We start from the raw sequence: 18,526 nt of genomic DNA on the forward strand, positions 1-18,526 counted from the left end.
CACATATGAAAATAGGTGGCTTCTAAACTACCACATCTCCAGCATTTAGACTGTAAGTTAGGATACATGTTAGACAACTTTTTGGGATCCAGATGCCATCTATAAAACATTTTCTAAAAATTTTCTCTTAAATTTTGAGCCTGAGTAAATTTAACATTTCTAACCCAAATTACCTCCCAAGTATCCAACGGAATTGGTTCCTGGATATTTTGTGCCCACTTTATCATACAATCTTTAACTAATTCCGTTTCCGAATCCAATTCAATTAAAACATTATATATCCTCTTTATATGTGTACAATTTAAATCTCTAATTTGTTTTACTAAATTTTCATCTGTAATTGTGATGCCAACCTTCTGATCCAACTTCCACCTAGCTTTCAATTGGGTATATTGAAACCAAGAGTAACTTATGTTTTCTTGTCTTAACTCATCTAATGATTTAAGTTGCCAATCATTCCCTTCCAATCTAAGTAATTCCTTATAGGAAAACATATCCAAACTCACTCCCATAGATACACCTTCTATCGCGTGTCCAGGAATTCCCCAAATCGGTATTTTATAATTTAACTTATAATAATACTTTTTCCAGACACGTAACAAGGCACTTCTAAGAATATGAGATTTAAAAGCACTATCCACCTTTTTATCATAAAGCAAATATGCATGCCATCCATATACCAAATCCCAACCCTCAAGGTGAAGTATTCTCTTATTAGTTAAATTAAGCCAATCGCTAACCCATGTCAAGACCACCGCATCATAATACAGTTTCAAATTCGGCGCCTTGAGTCCCCCTCTTTCCCTAGCATCTTGTAAAATCTTAAATTTAACTCTTGGTTTTTTCCCCGCCCAAATAAATTTATTAATACCCTTCTGCTATTCATCAAGGTTGGCATCCTTTTTCAATATAGGTATCATTTGAAACAAAAAGAGAAACTTCGGCAGAACATTCATTTTAACAACTGCGATTCTTCCCAGTAAAGATAATTGTAATTTTTTCCAATTATTTAAATCCCTTTGTATCTTCAACCATAATGTTTCATAGTTATTCTTATATAATTTTACATTTGAAGCTGCAATATACACTCCCAAATACTTAACCTTTTTTACTATTTCAAAACCTGTTAATTTAATTAACATTTCCCTTTCACTCATAGATATATTCTTAGATAATATCTTAGTCTTATTACTATTCACCTTAAACCCAGAAACCTTACCATACTGAGTTATAATTTCCATCAAATCTATAACCGATTGTATCGGTTGAGATACTGTCACAACCAAGTCATCAGCAAAAGCTCTCAATCTATAATCATTCTGTTTTATTTTAATTCCCTTTATCATAGAGGACTCTTGAATTTTAATTAATAAAATCTCTAACATTAAAACAAACAATAATGGTGATAGGGGGCATCCCTGTCTTGTACCTTTTTCAATTTTAAACGTCTCTGTTAGCCCCCCATTAATTATAATTTGTGCAGTTTGTTGTTGATATATAGCTTTAATAGAATGTAAGAATCCTTCTCCAAAATTCATTTCCTCAACAACTCTCAATAAGAATTGCCAATTCAATTGATCAAAAGCTTTCTCTGCATCCAAAAATATCAATGCTGCAGGGACTTGGTTGTTCTTATCCAAATATTCAAGCAAATTTACAATTTGTCTTACATTATATTTCATATACCTTCCAGATATAAATCCCGATTGATCACTATGAATCATTTGTTTTAAAACTTGCATTAATCTATTAGCCAATACTTTAGCAAAAATCTTATAATCTGTATTCAAAAGCAATATAGGTCTATAATTTTTAGGTTGAGTAAGGTCTTTCTTGATCCTTCTTTGGAATCAATGATACAAAAGCTGTCCTCCAAGATGGAGGAACTGCTCCTCCAGTCTGAATTTCATTAAACAAGATCTTTAAAGGTTCAATCATTTCAACCAACAACATTTTATAATAAATTGCTGTTAATCCATCTGTTCCCGGGGCCTTGCCCACTTTCAACTGTTTAATAGCTAAAGAGATTTCCTCTGATGTTATTAAGCGATTCATCTCAAGTTGTTGTTCTTTTGAAAGTCTTGGAAAATGAGCTTCCTGTAAATACTTATCTATATCTAAAGCTTGTATGTTTTCTCTAGAATATAATTTCGAATAGAAATCTAAAAAAATCCTCTTAATCAGCTTTTGTTGATAGACTTCTTTTTTTTTATATTCTATTTTATCTATAGTACGTAATTTCTGTTTCTTCCTTAATTGGTAAGCCAACCACCTACCAGGCTTATTAGCGTTACAAAAAGTATTATGTCTAGCATAATGCAAATTAGTTGCTACTTGGTCAGCCAATAGCATACTAAATTGTTCTTTCAATAAATGTATCGAAATCCTTAAATTATTATCCAATGGATTCAAAATAAAGTCTTTCTCCTTAGATTTAATCTCTTCCTCAAAATCTATACGTTTTTGCATTTGCTTACGCCTATAAGCATTGTTCATATAAATCAAGACCCCTCTCATATAAGCTTTACTGGCGTCCCAAACCATTCCTATCGATGTACCTTTATCCATATTTATAACAAAAAATTCTTTCACATGTTCTCTACATTTCTGCAAGAACACCTCCTTTGTAAATAAATTTTCATTCAGTCTCCAGGATCTTCTACTACCATCTTCAGCAAAAAACTCCAACCAAACAGGACTATGATCCGACAATGTCCTAGGAAAAATCTTAACGTTCTTAACCCTAGAGAAAAGATCAGTAGTAATTAAAATAAAGTCAATCCTGGAGAAAGATTTATGTCTATCTGAAAAAAAAGTAAAATCTCTGTCTTTCATATTCCTTTCCCGCCATACATCTCTTAATTCCAGATCCTTCTTCAAATCAAAAAAAGCTTTGGGCAATTTCGAATTAGAAAAGTTTTTGAAGGATCCCTTCTTGTCTTCAGATGGGTCCAAAACTCCATTCCAGTCCTCCATCATAATAACAGATTTGTAATCCAATTCAATTAGTCTCTGATGTAAAAATTTGAAAAACTTTTGCTGTTGTTGATTTGGAGCATATAATCCAATAAGAAGAACTTTCTTTCCTTGTAGCATTAATTCAATACTAACATATCTCCCTTGTTTGTCCAATTCAATTAATCTAGCCGAAAAATCTTTTCTTAAATAAATGACCACTCCAGCCTTCTTGTCCAGAGCAAAAGATGCAAAATGTGTTCCCAATCGGGAATTAGCCAGATACTTTTGGTCTTTTAATGCAATATGTGTCTCTTGTAAACTCCCATTAACTTCTATACACAGAGCAGGTGGAGGGTAATCAGTTTATTAAACAACTGAACTACTGAAGGATCTCTAGGGCTATATTATAGAGAATCCTCAACTTACAACAGTTCAAAGTTATAATGACATAGAGAAAAAGTGACTTATGACCATTTTTCACCCTTATGACCTTTGCAGCATCTCTATGGTCATGTGATTTACATTCAGATGCTTCACAACTGGCTCATATTTATGACGGTTGCAGTGTCCCGGGGTCATGTGATAACCTTTCGCAATCTTTTCAGAAGCAAAATCAATGGGGGAAACCAGATTCACTTAACAGCCGTGTTAACAACTGCAGTGGTTCACTTAACAAGCGTGGTAAGTAAAGTTATAAAATGGAGCAAAACTCACTTAAATGTTTCACTTAGCAATATAAATGTTGGGCTCAATTGTGGTTGTATGTTGAGGACTAGCTGTATAACTTTACCTCCCTATCATGGTGAATAAGAACTGTATGGGTCTGAAGTATTCCTCATGGTAGGGCTGCTTGCTGAGTACCAGACTTTGTTAAAAGGGCCTTATGGGCAAACAGTTGCACAACTGATTACCCTTATCTGGCAGGAAAGTAAATGCTTGGATCTGAGACAAAATGTGTTGTAACTTAAGATGTTAAGCTTTTTGCATGAAAGTCACATCAAGAGCAGTTGTCTTCTCCTTTTTGTATATTCACTGTGCAATCTGAATAGGATTTATGCTTACTCTCACGTTCAAGCCAAAAGGAACCTATACAATGGTTAGGGTGGTATTCCTATGGCAGAAGTGCAAGGATTCCAGAACAAAGGAGTGCATCCAAAGATTTCCCAAGTATTTGAACACCTTTGAATTCCCTACTAAAATACCAGAGAAGACATACAGTATATGATTTTTCTTTGCAGAAATATTTTTTTGTGAAAAGGATATCTGATATTTGATGCAGATATTTGATATTGACATACACATATATACAAGCACATATGTACAAACATACTAACTGAGCCCCATTAATTGACTGGAGCTGGCATCCTATGCAAACCAAACTTTAATCAGTAACACATTAGTCTTTATCACTGAAAATGAGGTTCCACGTAAAACCATAATTTTACTTAATCTCTTATCTTTTTGTTTATGAAATAGGCAAATTATGCTTTGGGGATAAAATCACAGCAGATTTTTTCCTTTGAGTATCTGCAGAAAAGGAAGTATGGAAAATTTCCATGGTTGTCATTGATGATGCTGAGCTAGGTCTTCGAAGAACTCTGCCAAAGTAAACTTCCTTGCATTTCTTTCGGAAATGTTTGCCCACGATGACATAGACTATTGGATTAAGACAACTATTGATGAAACCGCAATAGACAGCAATCTGGCTAGCCACACCAAGGGCGTTATCTGCATCACAACCAGAAATGATACCTATTTGGAATAACATGTCTAAGAATGTGGTGATCTGGAATGGAAGCCAGCAGATGATAAACAGAAGAAGGACTGCAAGAACCAGTATGGTGGCTTTTTTCTCAGTTTGAATGGTTTTGATATTTTGAGTGTCACGATTTTGTAAAGTGTGGATAATTTGAACAGAACAGTAGGTAATGATACAGACTGGTATCAGAAAGCCCACTGTGTTCAGCAAAACGGCCGTGGTAATTGTCCACTGAAAAACAGATGGATAATCCAAAACACAGGCCAGGCCCTCGTATGTATTCACACCCTTTAATGACCTGAATGCCAGAGTAGGAAAGCAAAGGAAAAGGGCAGAAACCCAAATCGCAAGACAATTCCATTTGGCACACATTGGTTGTCGCATGCGTCCCAGAGACATTGTTTTCACCAAGGCCAAGTAGCGATCAATGCTCACCATGACCACAAAATAAATGCTTGAATATAAGTTGATAACAAGGAATGAGTTGATGATTTTGCAAAGGATGAGCCCAAAGGGCCAATGGAAGTTGTTGGCTGTATAGATAGCCCAGAAAGGCAATCCACAGAGCAACAGAAGGTCTGCTGCTGCTAAATTTGCCAGGTAAATTTCAGCCACAGTGGAGCGGCTCTTATGGAAGCACCAAACACTGAGAACAAATATATTCCCCACTATTCCTGCTATAGTAAGAAACCAGAGGAAGGCAGGCTGGATACGTAACAACCATTGCCAGTCTTCTGGCCAAGGGCAAGATGTTTCTGTTTCATTCCAGCTGACTGTTGCTTTAGGAAGGGCTGTACCATGCTCACCCAAGATAGCCGTTGCTTCAGTGCTGGAAAGTTTAAAAAAAAAAGAGGATTAGATCCCTGTTCAGTGCAATATCTAAAAATCAAATCTTAAATGAAAACTAAGGATGGAATTCAGTTCTATTAGAAGAAACTGTTTGGAGCAAGTAAAGCAATTATATATCCAAGGAACACTGCAAGATGCTAAAGAAAATATTACAGAGAAGTGTTCTTGCTAACAGCAATTCCTACATTGATAATATATCAGTGAAGTCAAATGTACAATGCAGATATAGGCAGAAATTTAAAAATCTTTCTATCTACCTGCAAAACCTCAGTAGCACTAACGTAATGTGTTTAACTGCTCCAAATTAGGGTTAAGGCTTTATTGTTGACTCTCCTTTAGTCAGCTTGTTCATTTCCACCTTATTCTCTGTTGCAGGGTTGTTTTGAAGAGAAACTTAAGAATTGCCAGGTACTTTGAAATTGACAAAATCCTGCTGATTGCTGAATCAATTGGGGATATATTGTAATTTAATTTAATTTTAATTTAATTTTAATTTTAATTGTAGACATTTGTAGTCACCCTGGGAGTATCTACAACAGTGGTGTCCTACCTTAGCAACTTTAACACTTGTGGACTTCAACTCCCAGAATTCCCCAGCCACCATGCGTCTTAAAGTTGTCAAGGTTGGACACCCCGACCTTCATCATCATAAACAAATTATTCTTTGAAGATAAGTACAAGATTATTCATGCTTTCATATTTTCATATGCACACACGTTCCATTACCCCACTATTATGATTTGGTGTAGTCATGGTCTTTTATAAGATCAGAAGACTCATATTCAGAAATAGCTTGAAAGGTACGTTGCATGGAGGAAGGATTGAATAAAGCAGAAGTGCTGCAAATGTTCCATTATGCTTCACCCTCTTCTCCATCTCCATGAATGAAATCTGTTATCTGGGCAACTTGACTGATGAATAAACATACTATTCTCAGTGTATGATTACATTTCTCCAAACCTGTCCTACATTACAGAAAATGATTGGTTTCCTGCTAGTTGGTGGAAGGTGAAGTGGGGTGGAAGCTGGGGAATCTGCTAGTCCAGGGGTAGGCAACCTTGGCTCTTTTATGACTCATGGACTTCAACTCCCAGAATTCCTGAGCCAGCCATGCTGGGAGTTGAAGTCCACGAGTCATAAAAGAGCCAAGGTTGCCTACCCCTGGACTAGTCACTTTTCTTAAAACAGTTGATAGCTTTTTTAATTTGATGAACTAAGGCTAAATAATTGGCTAAGATATTTTATGCAGATGTACTTTCAGGGACTGGTGAATAGTGGTCAGTGTAACCAGTTTGGGGATGAGTTAGCTCAGGCATTTGTGAATTGGTAGTTAAAGACTTATAAGGAGAAAACAGATAGTAGCTGTCCAGCCTTAAAAATGTGTGAAGAATTTTGCTTTGAAGTCTGACTTACTTTGCTCTGGGGAACATAAACCAGAGACAATCTCTCTCTCTCTCCCTAAACAACACATTATACAAGAAGTATTTTGAACTGAAACTATCCCAGCTGCTATAAACCCATGGGGATTCTAATTTAGAGTGCCTGTTTGGCTTACATTTAGAAAAATAAAAGTAAGTCAAATAAGCAAGAGCCTTGGTGGAGCAGTGGGCTAATGCCTCCTTAAGTAACACCAGCTGCCTGCAATTAGTGCAGGTTCGAGTCCCACCAGGCTCAAGGTTGACTCAGCCTTCCATCCTTCTGAGGTAGGTAAATGAGGACCCAGATTGTTGGGGGCAATAAGCTGACTTTGTAAAAATGCCACTGGGGGGGGCGAAAGCCCTAATAAGCAGGCATATACCGTACATAGAATGAAGGCTATTGCTAAGCACATTGATTTGTGCTTCTTAGATCGTAAGCCGCCCTGAGTCTTCGGAGAAGGGTGGGATATAAATGGGATTAAAAAAAATTCTTGGCTTTACATGTTGCTTAATTAATGAAAGGGGTTATTTTCCTAAATGTTTAAACTAGTTGAACAGAAATCTTTAATTAGAGAAAATAAGTCTAGTAAAATGCACTTAAAATATGTTTCACTGTCACGTCATTTCACTGAATCTTAGATTATCTATATAGATATACGTAGATTATATTGATATATAGATGTAGATATCTCAGCACCATATCTCTGATGTACATGGTGCTGAGTTACTCCAAGGTAGCATGGATGGCTTGCAACCTGAACTCAATGAGATTTATTTTTTGCAGTAGACAGGAATAGAAAATATTACCATGTGGTAAAATCCTACAGGGCTTCAGCTGGCCATACCCTCTCTAAGAATGTTCCATTCTATGTCCACCTGATCATGCATCCAAAATAGCAGCATCCATCCACCAGTGGAAGATTATGAAGAGGCTTAGATAAAGCCCACATTTTGCAGAACAGCAGAAAAACAAGTGAGGTGACCTAGTAAAAGCTGGAGATAGATTATAATATGGATCTGGGTTTATTGTTGAGGAAAAGTGACATGTGGGTTGAGGAGGAGAAAGGAGTGACGGATTCTTGACAAGAGTAAGATTTCAGCCCTGAGCAAGCGCATATCCCAGCAATGTTTCGTGGCAAATTCTGCTAGTAAGTGACATTGTATAACAGGGGTACTCAAACTTGGCCACTAAGACTTGTGGACATCAACTCCCAGAATTCCCCACCCAGCATGGCTGGCTAGGGAATTCTGGGAGTTGAAGTCCACAAGACTTAAAGTGGCCAAATTTGAGGACCCTTGTTGTACAAGGAGGTCAGCTTCAGGGATTTCTATGTTATTGCGGGAAGCCATTCTTTCTCATATATTTATAGCCATAGAACAATAGAAAAGGAAATGGAGCTCATGGCTGGATTTCCTGCCACTACGCTGCATAATAATGTGATCACAGACAAAATATTCAAAGATTTATTGTAGAATCAAGGAAAGGGATTTTCTCCTAACCCAGTCAACCAAATTTTAATCTGCAGCAGAACAGTACAGATTTTCAAACTATGCAGTGATCATCTGGCCTTTAGTTAGGGAAATATATTTCAAGGAATTTTTCTTGATTTATGGTTAATAAGCAGTGTAGTTTGTTTCTTTTTAATTAAATTTTAAAGGATTAGGGTTAGAACGGTACCCATACATTCTGGAAACATATTCCTTAGTGAGGCAACACGTGAGTATAATAAATCCATGCATTTAGTATATTACAGATTCTTCAGGTTTTATCTGAATTCCTAACAGCTTGAAGGTGAGCAGAAGACAAGGCATATACACTGATATGCCTTATTCTCTCTAGCTTGTGGGAAATAGAAACTCTCTCTGTCTCTGTCTCTGTCTCTGTCTCTCTCTCTCTCTCTCTGTCTCTCTCTCTCTGTCTCTCTGTCTCTCTCTCTCTCTGTCTCTCTCTCTCTCTCTCTCTCTCTCTCTCTGTTGTGTGTGCAAGTCTTCCTAAGAGCAGGACCTATCCTGGGATCAGTAGAATAGGTTTTATTGGCATAACAGAAAGGAGATTTATTTACAGGGAATACATTGAAATGAAGGGCAGTATTTCTCAACATTGACAATTCTAAGCTGTGTGGATTTTAACTCCCAGAATTCCCCAGCAAGCCAAATTCTGTTCACATTCTGGTACATGAAATGTATTGTTTCATTAAAGTTGGAGTACGCTCCATTTTGGGATACATTGGAGCAAGATCTCCATATTTTAGGGTATCAGATTTGAAATATTGACCAGCCCACATTTGGTTTAAAAATAAATAACCATCAAAAGAAGAATCAAGAGCCTTGACATAGCTCTTGACCACTTGAAATCCAAAGCAGAAGATTTACAGCAAAATGTCACATAATAGCCTGAATATACTTTAAACCTTGCACAAAGTAACGGTATCCATTAATCCATTTTTTTAATAATTGCTTACTTGAAAATTTAATTATCAGTGTATTTAACTAAGAATTTACAAACATAATGAATCCAAAACAAAACAAATCCTTCCAGAATGAAATAGACCAGAGATGATTCACTTAGAAGAGAAAGTAGGACAGTTGTTGCACTTGTATTGGAGAAGCTGCAAGACTGATATGCCCTTGAAGACCAACAGGAAAAGGAATTTTATTTCATTTTATTTCATTCTCTTTTAAAATTAAAATTAATTACCCTTAATATGCTTATTTTCAGATAGGGTGCACATAGGAAGGATAAAAAAAATTCAAGATGATTTTTTTTTACTTTTTTACTTAATGTATCTCTTGCTATAGGTTTAACATTGTAGTTTATTAATTGCTTGTATTGACCACTAGGGAGCAATATCTGACTGGTTTCCTCTTACTTGGGACTCATGGTTCATTGTTGTTGTTAGCTGCAAAGTCGTGTCTGACCCATCGCAACCCTATGGACAATGTTCCTCCAGGCCTTCCTGTCCTCTACCATCTTCTGGAGTCCATTTAAGTCACGCCTACCACTTCAGTGACTCCATCCAGCCATCTCATTCTCTGTCGTCCCCTTCTTCTCTTGCCCTCAACCTTTCCCAGCATTAGGCTCTTCTCCAGTGAGTCCTTCCTTCTCATTAGGTGGCCAAAGTATTTGAGTTTCAAGTTTAGGATCTGGCCTTCTAAAGAGCAGTCAGGGTCGATCTCCTCTAGGACTGACCGGTTTGATCGCCTTGCAGTCCAAGGGACTCGCAGGAGTCTTCTCCAGCACCATAGCTCAAAGGCCTCAATTCTTTGGTGCTCAGCCTTTTTTATGGTCCAGCTTTCACTGCCATACATTGCAACTGGGAAGACCATAGCCTTGACTATACACACTTTTGTTGACAAGGTGATGTCTCTGCTTTTTAGTGTGCTGTCTAGATTTGCCATGGCTTTCCTCCCCAGGAGCAAGCGTCTTTTAATTTCTTGGCTACAGTCCCCATCTGCAGTGATCTTGGAGCCCAGGAAAATAAAATCTGTCACTACCTCCATTTCTTCCCCATCTATGTGCCAGGAATTGAGAGGGCTGGATGCCATGATTTTGGTTTTCTTAATGTTTAGTTTCAAGCCAATCATGGTTCATAGTAGTACCATTTGAGTTTGAAGCTCTTAGAAAAAAATCTGTAGCTATGTGTATGCCTGATGAGTCCCAAATAGGTTGAAATGCATTGCATATTGCCTCCTGGTGGTCAATGTAATTAAAAAAAATCATCCATGATATATTTTTATTTTATTTTTTTTATCCCACCTTGATTGTTTTTATAAATAACTCAGGGGAATGAACATACATAACGCTTCTTTCTCCTTCTTATTTTCTCCACAACAACAGTCCTATGAGGAAGGATGTGCTGAGGGAAAGTGACTAGCCCAATGTCACACAGCTTATTCCTAAATCAGGATTAGAGCTCAATACCATGTAACAACAGAAAAATGTCCTTCACTATTCAGGGTTGTACGACAAGAACCAAAGAGATGTTATGCAAAGCCTCTTCCATGAGGGCAAGATGTAATGTAAGAGCTGCTTCTTTCTGATATGAAGGTGGATTGTATACTGTATCAGTATCTGTAAACCACCCAGATTCCCTTAGATCAGGGCCCCCAATCTTGGCAACTTTAAGACCTATGGACCTCAACTCCCAGAATTCCCCAGCCAGTCATCTTGGCTGGGGAATTCTGGGAGTTGAAGTCCACAGGTCTTAAAGTTGCCAAGGTTGGGGATCCCTGCCTTAGACAGTGGGATGGGTGGTGTCTAAATTGGATAAATGAAATAAACACCAACCTGAAGATAGAATTTGTTAATAATTTTGTGGTCAAAAGTCCATGCAAAAGGGCTGGTAGTGACCTAAGCTTCATAGTGCACATGTAGTTTCGTGTTGTTCATTTTATTGATTGTTCTTCTGTTGGTCAATGAGCAAAATAAAGTTCTGCCTGTCTGTCTACATTTTGTTTGAAGTACAGCGTAATCTTCATTCCATTAGGAGTATTCTGCTCATCTCTTATTTTAGTTATTATAAATATATAAACCTTTACTGTCAAAGTACAACATGTGTACATTGAGATTAGCTGAGCCTCCCCCCGTGCTCTCTCCCCCCAACACACAGAGACAACAAACCCTCCATCCTACCACACCATGTGAACCAACTACACCACACACCGGCCTCCCAAGTCAATTCTGCATAAGATTATGTCCCATTTAAAAGCCTAACAGCCCACGGATAAAAATATTATATTATAGAGAAGTAATTGGGGGGAAATCCAGATGGAAGTTCACCCTTACCAAGAGTTAGAGAAATGGATGCTAATGGTAGCAAACCAAAACTTTACTGATACCCACAGCAAAAAGGAAAAAGAGAAAAAGCTGCATGTTAAATTCTTATAATTAAATTAGCTAACTCCTTTTCTCACTTTCTATTGACTCAAACACCAGGATGCTCAAACAGTTTGAATTCGCTACTCAATCATCCAGTATTTACCGTGAAGAATATTTCTGAGAGAATAAATATTTTTTTTTGTTAAAATACATTTGGCAACTTTAACATTGTGATATTATGCTGCATTTATGAACACCCTAGACTTGTTTTTTAAAAATAATTTAGTTTTACACAAATCATAATTTACCAGAAAGTGCTATCAAGTAGTGATTTCATTACTTTTTGTTGCCTGCAACATTTGAGGTTATGTTCCCACCATGCAGTTGGGAAGAAGGATTGTACTATATTCCTGATTGCCTGAAAGTGCTTGCATGCCAGAAACTGGAAAAGAGCTCTGCATGAAACACAGGAAACTTCATTAAAGCACAATTCTATCCTGGTCAGTTTAAAATGGTTTCTTCAGGATATTTCTGAGAAGAGCTAAGTAGATGGAAATCAACTTCCTGCACAAGTGGATATAGACTCAGCTTGTTACAAGTGGAATAGTTTTAGTTTAGCTCTTCTGGGCACGCAATCTGCTTCCTTACCTCAGGAAATTTTATTTTCAGTCACTAGCATATTAGATTAATATCAGAAGCCTTTGTCCAATTTCCCATTCATTGGTAGAGTTATTCTCATTTCAACTGATAGTTTTCTTATCTAAGACTCAAGTTGGGCAATAACAAAGCCACAATTTTATTTGAGCCAATCTTTTTGAATTGCTATAATCTAATTCTAATTCTTCTAATACTAATAATAGCTAGACTTAAATTTACATCATAAAAAAGCACACACAGATAGAAATGCATAACTAAGCATGAAAATCAATACAGTAATGATTCAGGAATGAAAAAGATAGACTCTAAAGTAGACCAAAAAGTATATGTATATATATGTATGTATGTATATATATATATATATATATATATATATATATATATATATATATATATATATATATATATATATATATATATATATATATATATATATATATATATATATATATATATATATATATATATATATATATATATATATATATATATATATGGATCTTTTTAACATAACACATTAATTCAACACATTAGTATTTGCTATGATGAGTTACGATGCTAGTTTCAAAACAAGGTCTGTCCAATACATGGAAACCTTGAAGATCAGTGGCTATTAGCCTTGATGCCTTTGAAGGTCATCTACAAAGATATTAGTGGATTTCTTTGTGCAGTTGGTTGGCCACTGTGAGAACAGAATACTACAACAGAAGGGGCAGTGGCCCAATCCGATAAAGGAATTATTTCTTGGTAAAATAGAAAGTTAACAAATTACTTCCATAGGATATGCAATAGAGAGCAAGCAGGTAGATGACAGAGCAAAGAAACTTTACATTTTCCAGTTGCATTGTGTATCTTTTCTCAGAAAGACTAAAGTTTGAGGCAAAAATCAAAACAAATAACTTTTTTTATTATTTTTCCCCTGAGTCACAAAGCCCTGTAGAATCCCAGGATGCTAATTCTCTAATCCCCTCAGTTTTTCAGCTGGCTGTAGGAGTCAGCTGGTAGAATCTTTTATAAAAATTATGTTTTTGTTCTTTCATGTCCTGCATTGGTCAGAATAAATAAAGTGTTACTCTTCAAACCACATCAGCATCACAAACTCACCCTGTTCCATTTCTCTTCACCCGACTGTGGCCACTGAAAATATCACAATGCTCACTGGGCTATTTTGAGGTTACCCACAACCCTAGAACTGCCCTGAATATTTTTTTTAAAAAAAACTTCTGCAAAGCATAAGCCTCACTGAGTATAAAGAATACCTGACTCACCAATTCACATTTAAACCACCCTCAGCATGATGTTAGCCTCAAGACAATGTAATTTATTTTCAATCCACAATTCTAACCAGAGGTTTTGGCACATGTCTGGATACATCTTTATTGGATTGCTAAGGATAATTTCTGGGACTGTTTCTGAATCTTTGATATAAGTTTGATGTGCAGCTATTATAAGATGATTGATATCAAATCAAAATGTTTAAAGGTATATTGTAAAATATTTTTTTTCCTGGTTGACTGGCCCATGCTTACAAAATAGGCTAATTGATATATTTATTTATTTATTTATTTATTTATTTATTTATTAGTTTTTATAAACCGCCCTTCTCCCGAGGGACTCGGGGCGGTGTACAGAGGAAGGAAGGTATACAGACCGAACAATAAAATAATAAGAAACACTAATAACACAAACTGGAACCCCAATTAACGTTATCATGCCAGGCCAGCCTGCTGGAATAGGAAAGTTTTTAAGTCGCGACGGAAGGTACGGAGGTCAGGGGCCATCCGGATTTCGGTTGGTAAGGTGTTCCAGAGGGCTGGCGCACCCACTGAGAATGCTCTCCCCCTGGGGGCCATTAGCCGACATTCCTTGAGCGGTGGCACCCTGAGGAGGCCCTCTCTGTGGGAGCGCACAGGACGGTGGGGTGCTGACATCGGCAGAAGGTGCTCCCGTAGGTAGTCCGGACCCATGCCATGTAGGGCTTTGAATGTCATTGTTAGCACCTTGAACTTCACACGGAAGGCAACCGGAAGCCAGTGCAGCGCACTGCTATACAATAATTCCAAAATAAAATTGCTAAAAGGCTACTGTAATAGAAATAATTCTATGTTTTAGCTAAAACTGTCTTCCTAATGATTATATGCCAATCGTAAAAGCTTTCTCATTCTCTTCAAAGGGCTGTCAGTAAAATAATAACAACAAAGCACCCTATTTAGTTTTGCAGATTCTCACCAAGAAAATAAAGCTTATGTATTTAAATTCTTTTTATCAAGGTTCTTTGCTGCTCATAGAAATCATCTGATGAAATTAAAAACAAGCTCGAGTTTTCTTTTCCAATTATTTCTCTAGACAAGTTGGCACCTCTTTTCATGAATCAAGACTATTTCTGCATTAGTAATTTTGCAAAGTAGAAATTACTTGTGGTTCCTGGAGATTTTATGATCTCATTCATGTTACTAATTCAAAGAACTAAAATAAGTAGAGTGTTGATTTGAGCATTTTTGCTTCATTCTAGTGCAGGGCGCCCCAACCCCTGGTCCGTGGACCGGCAGCAGGCCACAACATACCAGGAACCGGGTCGCACAAACAAGTCAAGCACCATCCACTGGATCCAGGCAGCACATGAAACCATGCCCCAAAGATTGGGGGTCTCTGTTCTAGTGAATATGTCCTTTTCAAAAAGTCTCTTACACCTTGATATCATTTCTGCAGGGAATATTGCCCCAAAATATCTAGTAAACAATATGCTAGATGAGGAACTGCATATGCCAGCTTCTGTGAAGGAGGATAATGAATTATGGAAGTGTACCAAAAAAGTCTCTCATGACCTAGAGAGCAGAAGTGCAGCAACTTGTTCGCATTTTCCTTAGCTCCAGTTTACTAGATTACATCTGTGCTACTGTAGGGTGAAAGTATCCGCAGTTGGATTCACACATTACACTGTCAAAATATGGTTTACGTTATGCATTTGTAGAATCAGGGCTTTTTTTCTCATAGAACGCTCAGAACGGAGTTCCGGCACCTTTTTTGGATAGAACCTTGTAGGGTAGGCAAGGCGGGTTGTATGACATGTGTGAGTTCCGACACCTTTTTCTTTTACAAAAAAAGCACTGTGTAGAATATTTTATTTGTTTACTAAGAGGGAAGTCTGAATGAGTTCAGAGGATTTCCTTCTTAGTAAACAGGCAGTTGGATTGTAGTCCAACCTAATCTACAATATTTTCTATATCAAGGCCATTGGATAAAGAAAGGCAAGTATGTGATAGCCTCTGGATATTATGGACTACAAGTCCCACAGTCCTTTGCCAAGATGAACACTGATGATCGCTGAAGTCCAAATCATCTCGGGGAAACCAAATCATTTTCCCTGCTGTAGGAAAATTGAGAATGGCTGTTCCTATTATACTGTCCTGTTCACAATAGCAGCTTCATCTAGTAATTTTTATGGCACAGGATCCATTTCATATTTTTTTTATGTAGGGCTACTTTTTAGTTCTGTTGCTAATGTATTCTTCCTTCATCTCTCTGGTTTTCTTCTCTTTCCCTTTTTTTAAAAAATAGAAAAACTAAAAAGATCATCATGTTACCAACAAATCTCATCTTGACTGAAGGCCCGACTTTTGCATAGAGCTTCTGACCAGCAAGCTTTACTATCATCAGCCTAAATAAAATTCCTCTAAAACTGCTAAAAAAAAAAAGAATTTTGACTTATTTAACAATACTTAGATTTTAACAACCTTCCTCAGGTTATAGTGGTCCTGGCATATTAAAATGTGTTTCCCATGGTTTTCAGCCATCAGGGCCATATTTAGTTGTGCTTCAACATAGCCAAGCAAAATGAATATTCAGGCACATACAGAACAAAGCAATCATGCTGCCCAGGAAAATTACAGCAGCTGATTCCAGTCCCTCTGGAAAGGTTAGGAAACATTCATTTAAAATGTACAGCTTTTCCGTTTGTTTTTTTAAAGTCTCACTGCATCCACTCTTACTCCATAGTGTGTTCCAAAGTCTTTGTGTCCAATGTTTCTTATGTTCTTCTAATTGCCTGGAAAGCACTTATTGCAGTATACTATAGTCAAAACCAGATACGCATATATATCTATTATCAATCAATGGTAAGTCTTTTTAATTTGTGCCAGGACAAATAATCTAATTAATCACTGTATTTAACGATAAAAATAGGAATTAGAGAACCAGCAAAAGTTTTAAGGAGGAGAAAGGAGGAACTATCAGAAAGATTTAGGAAAGTTTTACATTTAACAATTTACTCAAAGAAAAACAGATGTACCGTACATACCTCATTCCAGCAAAAACTTCAGGCTTTGGATGTTCACTTAAATTGTAGCTGCCTTTATGAATCACTTTGTGCTGCTGCTGCTGCTTTTCTGGAAAGAACTGAAACAGCTCCTCCCACCCTAGATGAAACTGATTTATGTTCTTACACCCATCTCTTCTAGTGTTCTCAAAGCAGCTGCTTTTGGCCTTATGAAATTGTGGGCTTTTGATGAGCCACTGAGAATAAAATATAAATCATTCCAAGACACTGGTAATTTCAGGAAGAGAAGACCTTTTTCTGGATGAAAATATGAATCTACCTTACATTTCATTATGCTTATATGGTTTGTGTTGTCTTCTTTTTTCATTTGTCAATTGGAGATTTTTTGTCTTTTTCCTTTTTTGTATGGCACCTAGAGTTGTTTGAGTTGGGTGCCTTCTAAAATGTTTAAATAAATAGCCTGCTTCTGCTCTTCAATTATTCCTGTACATTTGTAATAGAAGTGGTAAACATTAATGACAATTTGAGATTATGTCACAAGTACCACCTGGAGGAAGTGTACGTATGTATTAATGGGACACCAGGGGTTGTAAAATTATATGAGACTAGAGTGGAAGAAGAGAAAAAAATACTTTACTGGAAGGTTTTGTGCCTGTGTCTGGTCCATGTTTGATTGGAGGGTATGGTCAGCTGTTACAGGTAAGTGTCATTCTACCTACATATAAGACCACTACTCCACAAGCTGCACTGTTTACTTTTGGGTGAATTATGATGATGGTTACCACACACATAGCCCTACATGGTGTTCTGTACCAGCCTACTACTGGCCCTGCAGAAAAGGCAGGGACAACCCCTTTACAAAACGGCAAGAGGCTGGAACTAAGCCTGCCAAATTTATTAACATAAAACAGAGCAAACAGAGCAAACAGAGCAAACAGAGCAAACACAAACCATGAAACAGGAGCTATTCAAACGGTTGCCTTCAGCAAACCAGCCCTCCCACACATTCCCCTTTTAAACAGTTCAGGGCGTGGCTTCTCTCTGCCTCCTTCCGACGTGCCCCATTGCCTTCCTCTGTTTACTCCTGCGTCGGGCGTCCTTGAACAGGGCCAGCTGTGGGTCATCTTCATCCATGCTGTCAGGCTCACACAGCTGGGTCTGCGTCGTAACCAGATGGGAGGGGCCTGGCTGAGGGCTCTGCGGAGCCTCAAGGCTATCCTCAGCAAGCTCTCCAGCACCCTCCTCCTCCTCCTCTGAATCGTCCGACCCAACTGCCGAACCCACAGGCTGACCCTGAATCACAACACATGGCATAAAACTTAATGAATTGAAGGATGACCTGTCTCCCATAGCCACGATCTCATTGAGTAAACAGTGTCATCTAGTGGTATCCATAAATGTGCCTTCTCTGTCACTGCACCAGCCTTCTGCAGCAGATTGCCCAGAGATTCAAACTACCCCATGCCTTGCCTCCTTTTGAACAAACCTGAAACTTGGCTCATTCTCTTTGGCTTGGAGTAGGGTGGCAGTTGGGCCCCTTTAAGTTATGTGCTGTTGTAAGGAAAAAAGGGTTTGTATTTTTGTCTCTAGCTAACTATCATCTTTTTTTGATATTGTGATGTTTCTTCCTTTAAAAATTGTCAGCTACCCAGCGTTATTTTGGAATTGGAGGGCCTTAGAAATGTGTTTTATAAAAAATAAATGATGGTATTTTTTTTGGGGGGGGGGAATATAATGCTTCTCCAAATAGCAGTTCTATCAGTTTTTGACTGGCTTAATGACTGCTGGCC

At 37.5% G+C, this 18,526-nt stretch overlaps 1 protein-coding gene across 1 annotated transcript; it reads right to left on the reverse strand.

Moving 5' to 3' along the window:
• Positions 1 to 4,423: 4,423 nt before the first annotated feature.
• Positions 4,424 to 16,785, reverse strand: LOC308660678 (B2 bradykinin receptor-like; the record flags this gene model as incomplete). Its single annotated transcript, XM_081315176.1, has 2 exons — positions 16,758 to 16,785; positions 4,424 to 5,546 (listed from the first exon to the last, which is right to left on the reverse strand). The coding sequence occupies exons 1-2, from the start codon at positions 16,760 to 16,762 to the stop codon at positions 4,424 to 4,426; spliced, it is 1,128 nt and encodes a 375-aa protein (XP_081171302.1). The 5' UTR covers positions 16,763 to 16,785.
• Between the last annotated feature and the right edge of the window lie 1,741 nt (positions 16,786 to 18,526).

Source organism: Vipera berus (genome assembly GCF_964194415.1).
Source record: "Vipera berus genome assembly, chromosome: 1".
In the NCBI taxonomy this organism is placed as follows: domain Eukaryota; kingdom Metazoa; phylum Chordata; class Lepidosauria; order Squamata; family Viperidae; genus Vipera; species Vipera berus.